Below are 12885 nucleotides of genomic sequence, written 5' to 3'. Positions count from 1 at the left end.
TCCTGCTCTGTGTAGTTCAAAGCTGTCCACATACAATCTTTTTTTCGTCATTAAAAGCAAATGTTGACATGGACATTTATTATTCAAAACCAAAAAAAAAGGAACTTGCCACTCAATTGCAGCTCATATTTTAGGCAAAAACAAGAATTAAATGAAAATATTTCACAACTTTTCTGGCTCAGTTTGACTCGTGCACCCATGTCGTTCAGTGAAAAATGTAAACTCATCCCAGATCTTTCTCTGAGATGCAGTTTTGGGCACGTTTGTTAACTTGCCACCTCTGCCCTGGCCAGCATGCTTTGGTGTTTCATGAGATGTTGTATCTTCCAGCTCTGACCAGTGCACTGCTGAACAACAAGTATGTAATACCCATGATCATCCATCAAAAGTTCCAGGCATCTCTTTGTTTCTCGGTTCTGGATAGGTCCATCCTGGGAATAATAACAACAATAAAACATTTACTTTTCTTCAAACAGACCAACCCCTTTAGTGTAGATTTATATTTAAAACTACAATATTAACCTGTTTAAAATCCCACAACATGTGGAATTTCTTCTGCTTGGCTGTTTTGCAGTCGTAGAGTCCCGGGTAGATTCCAGTGCCGGGGTCCACCAGACAGCGGTTGCTGTTGTACTTGTGAGATTTGATTCCACCAATGTAGAGTTGTCCATTGGTGTGATAATAACAGTGCTACACCAAAGAACAATGATTATCCGCAAACAGAAACAAACAGTCTGTGTGCATGCAGTGACTCTCTGAACATACCTGAGGGGAGTAGTAGTGGCACCCATATATAATGGGTGTGTTCCCAGGCATTGGGCCTTGGTCAATGCAGACATCTGGCTTCAGTTTATTGGTCAGCTGCCATCAGAAGCAGATAGAAAAGAAAGTAACACTTTAAAGCAAAACATTAGAAATAGTGGCATAACATAAAATCATCTAGCCATGTAACTTCAGAGGCTCCTTCCCTGAATGCACTTAGATGGAAACCGATAATGTTTTTTGGTAAGAAATCCCTTAAGACCAAAACCAGCCAGGGGTTCGTGCTTCGGTCAGATGACAAAATGTATGCCGATGTGGGAACCATAAATTGGAACCATATATGACGATCCTAAGCGGAACACATTTGACTTGCTTTAAATATCCTAATGTCTTGGAAGATTGAGACTCTTCAACAAGAATCAATTTAATAGAAAATATCTCAAATGTAAACCTAAACAAAGCCTACGAAGGACGACTGACACCTGCAGATTCAGACTTCAAATGCAGTAACATCTGATATCGTTTCTACTCACCCCTCCATAACCTAGCAGGTCTTGCAGAGGGTCCAGCAGGGGGTAAACATTATCCAGATACCACTTAAAGGGCTTGCAATTCAGCCTCTCTCTCAGCTTTTTCCTCTCGGACACATCCCCAATGTCTATGCCATGGTTCTGTGGGGGAACAAATTAAAAACAGGACAACAAAAAAAAGTCCCACAGAAACAATGTTTTTACTACGAGTCACATCCTCCACAGGATTATTTTATGAAGCCAAATTCATGTAATTTGTCAGAATGTATGTGATTAAGTCTGTGTCATGCCTCACCTCTAGGGGAAGGTTCCAAGCAATGTTGACATTGTATTTATATTCATCCATCCAGACCTCCGCCACCCTCAGTGCATTACGCCTCATCATGTGACTGAGGTCTAGGAGGTAAGGCTTGCTGGCCCGCTCAAGGTGGGCAATTTTAGAGCAAGGTATAACCTCTATGCTTCCTCCACACAGCCACACCTGCCAAAAAACAAAAGGTCAATTATTTAAAATTAAGATTTTTCAGGGCATTCAACACACTGTATGCGATTATCTTATTTCTATTTTCTGAACAAGTAAACATACTGTACAGAGTTCACAGCAAAATGGTACGCTCTAATGCTCAAATATACTATTATTAAATAAGGCCATTTGATTTGAACCTATCCCAGCATACATTTGACAAAGGTAAACATCCTGTAAATAACCAACAAAAAGGTCCATCATAGACCCTCCAACTACCATGTATGATTTGAATTGTTGAAAGAAAAACACCAAGAGAACAAACCGCTACACAGACATGACCTCAATGACCCAATGGCAATGCTAACATAATTATGTAAAGCAGGTTTTGTTCACCAGCTTAGTTTCACCTGTCGGCACTTAAGACAAAGCACACCTGAGGCTGAGGGGAATGTCGGTAGTTTTGCAGGGATTTGATCAGAAAGCAAAGTATTAGACATAATTCATGTTTTGACCTAATGATGGTGCTAAATAGAAAGTCAGAAGATCACCAAAGTCATTTAGAGCATGGATGCATAAAGAGACATCATCTGGAGATCATGAATATTTGGTTTAACCCTGAAGTAGTTGATGTTGTTATGTTGTGTTTTTCAGACTAATTATGGCGTTTTAAGTCACTTTGGAAACACCCTGTAAATCTCACCCGGATGCCGAGCTCCACATTCTCGCCACCGTATATTTTCATTCCACCATCAAGGCTTCCGATCTCTCCAAAAAACTTACGATCAGCTACAAGAATCCCCATGATGGAGGGGCTTCTGAGGACAGAATCAGACACAGAAAGAATCTGAGTTGAAAACAGCAACCGTACTTCATGCATTGACAATGCGTTTTTAGTATGAGTTATTTGTCTGTAGGTTTTAGATTGAGGCTTTGTATGCTGTTCTATACAATAACTGTCTCTCCTCAGAGCTAATGTCCCAGTTTTGTAAAAAAAAAAAAAAAAAGTACATCTTCAATAGAATATTATTTGCAATGAAAACAAGGTCTTTCGATTATCCTGTGTAAACATTTCTGGAAAAACTAAAAGTTATAAAGGGGTGGAAAGCTTGCCCAAATCTGCCTACTAGCACCTCTAAAGCTCACCAACATCTCATATCAATAAAAAAAACAAAGTAAACAGACTTTATGATTGTTATGAATTGTTGTTACATTACGTTAAAGTCTTAAACTTACTTTCCAGGGTGTGAATCATCCTTGAAAGCATACCACTCGGGTCTGAAGGACTCGTACATGCACCACAGAGCCCAGTCGAAGGCATCTGCTGCAGGTATGTAGGGAGTCAGTGTCAAGTCATCAAAATTGACTTTGTCGAACACTGGCGTCAATATCACGGTGCGGTCCTCTTTAAGCCGAGCTAACAGTGGCTCTGCCCTGGACACACAGTGACAGTTGGACTTAAGCTTCATACTGAAAAAGCACAGCAAATGCAACTGAGGTGTGAAAACTCGAATCACTTAAAACCAACCATTGCACATGGACTTCTATGTGAGCGTCCAAGATGGCCACGACGTCCCCCGTGGCAGCCCGCCATCCCGACAGTCTGGCCTGGGTGAGGCCGAGCTGCTCCGAGTGCCTGACTTTCTTCACCAGGCCTGGACGCTCCTCGTGGATAGAGTAAATGTATTCATCCAGTTTCTCCCTTAAATCCTCTGCAGAAAGTAAAAGTAAAGAGTAATCTAACATTGGTCTAAACTGTAGATTCACTCTAAATGGCTATGGCAAATAGCTTGTGTAATTTGGGCAAACTGACCCTTTAAGAGCCCAAATACCCCATTGAGTAATCTACTGTAGGATGGAAAACAGAGCCAGAGACACGATGTAGCAGGTCGACGTACCAATGCTGCTGTGGTCGTCCACCAGTATGATTTCTTTCAGCAGCCGAGCTGGTGTTTTGTCTATGAGGCTGCGGATGGCCCTTTTGATGATAGAAAGAGCTTCATCCAGGTAGATTAACACGACGCTGATGGAAGGCAGATCCTCGGGGTACTTTTTCTCAGCACACCTGTGAGAGGAGAAAAAGTGGTAGTTTTTGTGTTCGTATAAACCAATTAAATTTCAGTGGGAAACGTAGGTATTAACGCTGACCTTTTTTGATGCATGTTCAAATGTTAATTGATAAATTTGTATAACTAAATTAAAAAGCTTGTCTGAGTTAGGGCTACAACTAACGATTTGTTTTATGATTAATCAGTCAAACAAGATATACAGACTGAAAAAGAATGTCCGCTAACCTCACATTCATTCAGCCTAAACATGTTTAGTGTACCTAATTGCTTTGAAAGTTTCTGTCAGTTGTTTTTATGACAATAAAAGAAATTAATTTATTATGTCACAAATAATGTTTGGTTTGTTTAATAGTAAAACAGAATTAACATTGCTCAGAAAACATTTGTTTTAGAGCAAATTAACTTGGGCCATTGACAATTTGTGTCTCATATAATGAGGCATCATAAAGCAGCCCACTGTGAGTACACTTGTGTGTGTGAAAGGTATGTTTTTATCAGTAGTTTATTACAGGAAGTTACATTCACCTGCTCGGCCTGGTGTCAGGGATCTCTCTGTTGAGGGGCAGCCTGTCACTGAGGAAGGCGTTGTAGCCGTAACTCTCAAACAACATCTCGGCCTCCTTCTGCTCCTCCTCTGACAGCTCATCGCCCCACTTGGTGAACAGATTTGAGTTTGGGTACAACTTCCTCACCACTTTCTTCTCCTTCTTCACCTCTGCGTTGTTCTGTTTCACCAGTTCCTTCTTTTCAAAATGATTCATCAGATTGACTGTTGACAAAACAGAACGTCTTAGTATTTGTTTTTCCATTATTATTCTGCTTTGTTTGCAAAGTGAATAACTAGCAAATGGTGGCTTGTGTCATTAACAAAAATCATCTTTGTGTGCAGCCCAATTACATGTTTAAAAAACCTAAAGTATAGTAACATACAGTATGTTCTTTAATGCTTGTCAATCCATTCAACATACTGTTAGGCTTAAATTGACCTAAGAATGGATTTGGTGATTTGCAGGTAAGTCATTGGTTAAAAAATTGTAATTACATAATCTATAAATCGATTAATAGAAATTAAATTTGTCGCTATTAAGTTATACTTAATTTTCAAAAAACGAATTTAATACAGATTTAATCTAGACAACAACAACTTTAGACTTGAAAATCACCACATCAATGATTAAGTATTTGAAACACAAGACGTTTATTTAGATGAAATCAAGTTTTGTACTGAAAAAAAAAGAAGCAGGACAGAACTAGCTGTTGTACTGGGACTCACGCAGCTTGTTGATGTCGGTTTCCATCTTATCCATCCTCTTGAGCATTCCCTTACCCCTGATGGAGTCATTGTGGTGAGCCTTCTGGAGTCTGTCCGAATGGGTATGAACCTCCCGCTTAATGGAGCCGAGGTATAACAGAGCAACAGCCACAGCAAAGGCAAGAAGTGATCCTTTAATCCAGCCAGATCTCATCCTGGTGCTTCTCTGCATGTCATGTGCTTTGTTTCTCCTTGCATTAAAAGAAAAAGGAGAAGAGAGTTATGTCCCGCCTTTAATTCCAGGTGCTCTCTTTTTTTCCCCACCCTTTTCACACAGACACTCACACTCTTACACAAATTAAGTCCAGCACATTGAACCACCATAGCTGTGTGATCTGATATCCTGAGGTTCACATAACATTTGTTGAAAGTGTAATTTTCAGTCCAGGTTTTCAGTCTGCTGCCTCTTCCTTGCATTACACCAGGTGTATATAATCAGCTGTTAACTGGAAAGAATAAAAAACCAGAAGTACTCTGCAGGTAACAGGAACAGGACTGACAGACAAATCAGGTACAACATTACTTTTGCTCTAACAACAACCGTGTTCATCCACTCCGCTAATAGTTTTAATTGTCATAAAAAAGTCATAGTATAGCATGTCAAAAAACTCATAGTATGACAAGTTGAAAAGAGTCATAAGAATTCATAGTATAGCATGTCAAAAAAAGTCATACAAAGTCATAGTATAGCATGTTGAAAAAAGTCATAGTATAGCATGTCGAAAAAAAGTCATAGTATAGCATGTCAAAAAAAGTCATACAAAGTCATAGTATAGCATGTTGAAAAAAGTCATAGTATAGCATGTCGAAAAAAAGTCATAGTATAGCAAGTCGAAAAAAGTCATAAAAAGTCATGGTATAGCATGTTGAAAAAAGTCATAGTATAGCATGTTGAAAAAAGTCATAAAAAGTCATAGTATAGCATGTTGAAAAACGTCATAAAGTCATAGTATAGCATGTTGAAAAAAGTCATAAAGTCATAGTATAGCATGTTGAAAAAAGTCATAAAGTCATAGTATAGCATGTTGAAAAAAGTCATAACAAGTCATAGTATAGCATGTTGAAAAAAGTCATAAAAGTCATAGTATAGAATGTTGAAAAAAGTCATAAAAAGTCAAAGTATAGCATGTCGAAAAAAAGTCATTGTATAGCATGTCGAAAAAAGTCATAAAAAGTCAAAGTATAGCATGTCGAAAAAAGTCATAGTATAGCATGTCGAAAAAAAGTCATTGTATTGCATGTCGAAAAAAGTCATAAAGTCATAGTATAGCATGTCGAAAAAAGTCATAAAGTCATAGTATAGCATGTCGAAAAAAGTCATAAAGTCATAGTATAGCATGTTGAAAAAAGTCATAAAGTCATAGTTTAGCATGTCGAAAAAGTCATAGTATAGCATGTTGAAAAAAGTCATAAAAAATCATAGTATAGCATGTTGAAAAAAGTCATAAAAAGTCATAGTATAGCATGTCGAAAAAAGTCATAAAAAGTCATAGTATAGCATGTCGAAAAAAGTCATAACAAGTCATAGTATAGCATGTTGAAAAAAGTCATAAAAGTCATAGTATAGAATGTCGAAAAAAGTCAAAAAACAGTCATAGTATAGGATGTCGAAAAAAGGAAAAACAGTCATAGTATAGCCTGTCGAAAAAAGTGAAAAACGGTTATAGTAAAGCCTGTCGAAAAAAGTGAAAAACGGTTATAGTAAAGCCTGTCGAAAAAAGTGAAAAATGGTCATAGTATAGGATGTCGAAAAAAGTGAAAAAACAGTCATTGTATAGCATGTTGAAAACAGTCATAGTATAGCCTGTTGAAAAAAGTGAAAAACAGTCAGAGTATAGCATGTCGAAAAAAAGTCATAGCAATAGTATTTTGGGGTTAAGTCTCTTGCTTAAGGACACATTGTCATAAGACTAGCAGATCAGGAGCCGGGGATTGAACCGACAACCCTATGATTGACTGGCAGCCCTGTTATCCACTTAGCCACGGATACCAGTTGAGAACCTCTGGCATAGTATGTCTATAAAAAGTCATAGTATAGCAAGTAGAAAACAGTCATAGTATAGTTTGTCGGAAAAAAGAAAAAACGGTCATAGTATAGCCTGTCGAAAAAAGTGAAAAACGGTCATAGTATAGCATGTCGAAAAAAGTGAAAAACAGTCATAAAATGTCGAAAAAAGTCAAAAAACAGTCATAGTATAGCATGTCGAAAAAAGTGAAAAACGGTCATAGTATAGCATGTCGAAAACAGTGAAAAACGGTCATAGTATAGCATGTCGAAAAAAGTGAAAAACGGTCATAGTATAGCATGTCGAAAAAAGTGAAAAACAGTCATAGTATAGCCTGTTGAAAACAGTCATAGTATAGCATGTCGAAAAAAGGAAAAAACAATCATAGTATAGCATGTCGAAAAAAAGTCATAGCAATAGTATTTTGGGATTAAGTCTCTTGCTTAAGGACACATTGTCATAAGACTAGCAGATCAGGAGCCGGGGATTGAACCGACAACCCTATGATTGACTGGCAGCCCTGTTATCCACTTAGCCACGGATACCAGTTGAGAACCTCTGGCATAGTATGTCTATAAAAAGTCATAGTATAGCATGTAGAAAACAGTCATAGTATAGTTTGTCGGAAAAAGGAAAAAACGGTCATAGTATAGCCTGTCGAAAAAAGTGAAAAACGGTCATAGTATAGCATGTCGAAAAAAGTGAAAAACAGTCATAAAATGTCGAAAAAAGTCAAAAAACAGTCATAGTATAGCATGTCGAAAACAGTCATAGTATAGCATGTCGAAAAAAGTGAAAAACAGTCATAAAATGTCGAAAAAAGTCAAAAAACAGTCATAGTATAGCATGTCGAAAACAGTCATAGTATAGCCTGTCGAAAAAAGTGAAAAATGGCCATAGTGTAGCATGTCGAAAAAAGTGAAAAACGGTCATAGTATAGCCTGTCGAAAACAGTCATAGTATAGCCTGTCGAAAACAGTCATAGTATAGTATGTCGAAAACGGTCATAGTATAGCATGTTGAAAACAGTCATAGTATAGCCTGTCGAAAAAAGTGAAAAACGGTCAGAGTATAGCATGTCGAAAAAAGTCAAAAAACAGACATAGTACAGCATGTCGAAAAAAGTGAAAAACAGTCAGAGTATAGTTTGTCGGAAAAAGGAAAAAACGGTCATAGTATAGCCTGTCAAAAAAAGTGAAAAACGGTCATAGTATAGCATGTCGAAAACAGTCATAGTATAGCATGTCGAAAAAAGGAAAAAACAGTCATAGTATAGCATGTCGAAAAAAAGTCATAGAAATAGTATTTTGGGATTAAGTCTCTTGCTTAAGGACACATTGTCATAAGACTAGCAGATCAGGAGCCGGGGATTGAACCAACGACCCCATTATTGATTGGCAGCCCTGTTATCCACTTAGCCACGGATACCAGTTGAGAATCTCTGGCATGGTATGTCTATAAAAAGTTATAGTATAGCATGTAGAAAACAGTCATAGTATAGTTTGTCGGAAAAATGAAAAAACGGTCATAGTATAGCCTGTTGAAAAAAGTGAAAAACGGTCATAGTATAGCCTGTCGAAAAAAGTGAAAAACGGTTATAGTATAACATGTCGAAAAAAGTGAAAAACGGTCATAAAATGTCGAAATAGTCAAAAAACAGTCAAAGTATATTATGTGTAAAACAGTCATAGTATAGCCTGTCGAAAACAATCATAGTATAGCTTGTCAAAAAAAGTGAAAAATGGTCAAAGTATAGCATGTCGAAAAAAGTGAAAAACGGTCATAGTACAGCATGTCGAAAAAAGTAAAAAAACAGTCATTGTATAGCATGTTGAAAACAGTCATAGTATAGCATGTTGAAAACAGTCATAGTATAGCCTGTCGAAAAAAGTCATAGCAATAGTATTTTGGGATTAAGTCTCTTGCTTAAGGACACATTGTCATAAGACTAGCAGATCAGGAGCTGGGGATTGAACCGACAACCCTATGATTGACTGGCAGCACTGTTATCCACTTAGCCACGGATACCAGTTGAGAACCTCTGGCATAGTATGTCTATAAAAAGTCATAGTATAGCCTGTCAAAAACAGTCATAGTATAGCCTGTCGAAAACAGTCATAGTATAGCCTGTCGAAAACAGTCATAGTATAGCATGTCGAAAACGGTCATAGTATAGCATGTTGAAAACAGTCATAGTATAGCCTGTCGAAAAAAGTGAAAAACGGTCAGAGTATAGCATGTCGAAAAAAGTGAAAAAACAGACATAGTACAGCATGTCGAAAAAAGTGAAAAACAGTCAGAGTATAGCATGTCGAAAACAGTCATAGTATAGCATGTCGAAAAAAGGAAAAAACAGTCATAGTATAGCATGTCGAAAAAAAGTCATAGCAATAGTATTTTGGGGTTAAGTCTCTTGCTTAAGGAAACATTGTCATAAGACTAGCAGATCAGGAGCCGGGGATTGAACCGACAACCCTATGATTGACTGGCAGCCCTGTTATCCACTTAGCCACAGATACCAGTTGAGAACCTCTGGCATAGTATGTCTATAAAAAGTCATAGTATAGCATGTAGAAAACAGTCATAGTATAGTTTGTCGGAAAAAGGAAAAAACGGTCATAGTATAGCCTGTCGAAAAAAGTGAAAAACGGTCATAAAATGTCGAAAAAAGTCAAAAAACAGTCATAGTATAGCATGTCGAAAACAGTCATAGTATAGCCTGTCGAAAAAAGTGAAAAATGGCCATAGTATAGCCTGTTGAAAACAGTCATAGTATAGCCTGTCGAAAACAGTCATAGTATAGCCTGTCGAAAACAGTCATAGTATAGCCTGTCGAAAACAGTCATAGTATAGCCTGTCGAAAACAGTGAAAAACGGTCATAGTATAGCATGTCGAAAAAAGTGAAAAACGGTCATAAAATGTCGAAAAAAGTGAAAAAACAGTCATAGTATAGCATGTCGAAAACAGTCATAGTATAACCTGTCGAAAAAAGTGAAAAACGGTCATTGTATAGCATGTTGAAAACAGTCATAGTATAGCATGTCGAAAAAAGTGAAAAACGGTCAGAGTATAGCATGTCGAAAAAAGTGAAAAAACAGTCATAGTATAGCGTGTCAAAAAAAGTGAAAAACGGTCATAGTATAGCATGTCGAAAAAAGTCAAAAAACAATCATAGTATAGCATATATCAAAAAAAAAAAGTCATAGCAATAGTATTTTGGGGTTAAGTCTCTTGCTTAAGGACACACTGACATAAGACTAGCCAATCAGGAGCAGGGGATTGAACCGACGACCCTCTGATTGAAAGGCAGCCCTCCTCTCCACTTAGCCAGGGACACCAGTTGACAACGAGTGGCATAGTATGTCTATAAAAAGTCATAGTATAGCATGTAGAAAACAGTCATAGTATAGCATGTCGAAAAAAGCGAAAAACGGTCATAGTATAGCATGTCGAAAAAGTCAAAAAACAGTCATTGTATAGCATGTTGAAAACAGTCATAGTATAGCCTGTCGAAAACAGTCATAGTATAGCACGTCGAAAAAAATGAAAACAGTCATAGTATAGGATGTCGAAAAAAGTAAAAAAACCTGTCATAATATAGCATGTCGAAAACATTCATAGTAAAGCCTGTTGAAAAAAGTGAAAAACGGTCATAGTATAGCATGTCGAAAAAAGTCAAAAACAGTCATAGTATAGCATGTCGAAAACAGTCATAGTATAACCTGTCGAAAAAAGTGAAAAACGGTCATTGTATAGCATGTTGAAAACAGTCATAGTATAGCATGTCGAAAAAAGTGAAAAAACAGTCATAGTATAGCGTGTCAAAAAAAGTGAAAAACGGTCATAGTATAGCATGTCGAAAAAAGTCAAAAAACAATCATAGTATAGCATATATCAAAAAAAAAAAGTCATAGCAATAGTATTTTGGGGTTAAGTCTCTTGCTTAAGGACACACTGACATAAGACTAGCCAATCAGGAGCAGGGGATTGAACCGACGACCCTCTGATTGAAAGGCAGCCCTCCTCTCCACTTAGCCAGGGACACCAGTTGACAACGAGTGGCATAGTATGTCTATAAAAAGTCATAGTATAGCATGTAGAAAACAGTCATAGTATAGCATGTCGAAAAAAGTGAAAAACGGTCATAGTATAGCATGTCGAAAAAGTCAAAAAACAGTCATTGTATAGCATGTTGAAAACAGTCATAGTATAGCCTGTCGAAAACAGTCATAGTATAGCACGTCGAAAAAAATGAAAACAGTCATAGTATAGGATGTCGAAAAAAGTAAAAAAAACAGTCATAATATAGCATGTCGAAAACATTCATAGTAAAGCCTGTTGAAAAAAGTGAAAAACGGTCATAGTATAGCATGTCGAAAAAAGTCAAAAACAGTCACAGTATAGCATATGTCGAAAAAAAGTCATAGCAATAGTATTTTGGGGTTAAGTGTCTAGCTGAAGGACACATTGACATAAGACTAGCAGATCAGAAGCCAGGGATTGAACCAACGACCCTCTGATTGAAAGGCAGCCCTTCTCTCCACTTAGCCAGGGACACCAGTTGAGAACCACCGGCATAGTATGTCTATAAAAAGTCATAGTATAGCATGTAGAAAACAGTCATAGTATAGTATGTCAGAAAAAGGAAAAAACGGTCATAGTATAGCCTGTCGAAAAAAGTGAAAAATGGTCATAAAATGTCGAAAAAAGTCAAAAAACTGTCATAATATAGCATGTCGAAAACATTCATAGTATAGCCTGTCGAAAGCAGTCATAGTAAAGCCTGTCGAAAAAAGTGAAAAACGGTCAGAGTATAGCATGTCGAAAAAAGTAAAAAAACAGACATAGTACAGCATGTCAAAAAAAGTGAAAAACAGTCAGAGTGTAGCATGTCGAAAACAGTCATAGTATAGCATGTCGAAAAAAGGAAAAAACAGTCATAGTATAGCATGTCGAAAAAAAGTCATAGCAATAGTGTTTTGGGATTAAGTCTCTTGCTTAAGGACACATTGTCATAAGACTAGCAGATCAGGAGCCAGGGATTGAACTGACAATCCTCTGATTGAAAGGCAGCCCTGTTATCCACTTAGCCACGGATATCAGTTGAGAATTTCTGGCATGGCAACAGTCATAGTATAGTTTGTCGGAAAAAGGAAAAAACAGTCATAGTATAGCCTGTCAAAAAAAGTCAAAAAACAGTCATAGCATAGCATGTCGAAAAAAGTGAAAAACGGTCATAGTATAGCATGTCGAAAACAGTCATAGTATAGCCTGTCAAAAACAGTCATAGTATAGCATGTCGAAAACAGTCATAGTATAGCATGTCGAAAAAAGTCATAGTATAGCCTGTCAAAAACAGTCATAGTATAGCATGTCGAAAACAGTCATAGTATAGCCTGTCAAAAACAGTCATAGTATAGCATGTCGAAAAAAGTCAAAAACGGTCATAGTATAGCATGTCGAAAAAAGTGAAAAATGGTCATAGTATAGCATGTCGAAAAAAGTGAAAAACAGTCATAGTATAGCATGTCGAAAAAAGTGAAAAACAGTCATAGTATAGCCTGTCGAAAAAAGTGAAAAATGGTCATAGTATAGCCTGTCGAAAAAAGTGAAAAACAGTCATAGTATAGCATGTCGAAAAAAGTGAAAAACAGTCATAGTATAGCATGTCGAAAAAAGTGAAAAATGGTCATAGTATAGCATGTCGAAAAAAGTTAAAAAACAGTCATAGTATAGCCTGTC

General features: G+C 37.2%; 1 protein-coding gene across 1 annotated transcript; it reads right to left on the bottom strand.

Annotated features, from left to right (window-relative positions):
• Positions 1–250: 250 nt before the first annotated feature.
• Positions 251–5336, bottom strand: LOC137877046 (probable polypeptide N-acetylgalactosaminyltransferase 8). The gene is made up of 11 exons (XM_068716728.1): positions 5098–5336; positions 4350–4593; positions 3654–3820; positions 3284–3467; positions 2992–3189; positions 2459–2573; positions 1588–1773; positions 1296–1433; positions 766–861; positions 523–690; positions 251–431 (listed from the first exon to the last, which is right to left on the bottom strand). Exons 1-11 carry the CDS (start codon positions 5306–5308, stop codon positions 267–269), a joined length of 1872 nt encoding a protein of 623 aa, XP_068572829.1. The 5' UTR covers positions 5309–5336; the 3' UTR covers positions 251–266.
• Between the last annotated feature and the right edge of the window lie 7549 nt (positions 5337–12885).

This window comes from Cebidichthys violaceus, unplaced genomic scaffold (genome assembly GCF_023349555.1).
Source record: "Cebidichthys violaceus isolate CVI_PGR_0920_01 unplaced genomic scaffold, fCebVio1.0.p SCAF_21, whole genome shotgun sequence".
Lineage (NCBI taxonomy): Eukaryota > Metazoa > Chordata > Actinopteri > Perciformes > Stichaeidae > Cebidichthys > Cebidichthys violaceus.
This window is presented reverse-complemented; position numbering and strand designations above follow the sequence as displayed.

Excerpts from the sequence above, each read along its gene's own strand:
- LOC137877046 (XM_068716728.1), bottom strand. The coding sequence starts at position 5,308 with ATGCAGAGAAGCACCAGGATGAGATCTGGCTGGATTAAAGGATCACTT. Across the intron at positions 4,594-5,097 it reads AACCGACATCAACAAGCTGC|TCAATCTGATGAATCATTTT; the intron begins GTGAGTCCCAGT and ends TTTTGTCAACAG. Across the intron at positions 1,434-1,587 it reads CTTGGAACCTTCCCCTAGAG|AACCATGGCATAGACATTGG; the intron begins GTGAGGCATGAC and ends GTTCCCCCACAG.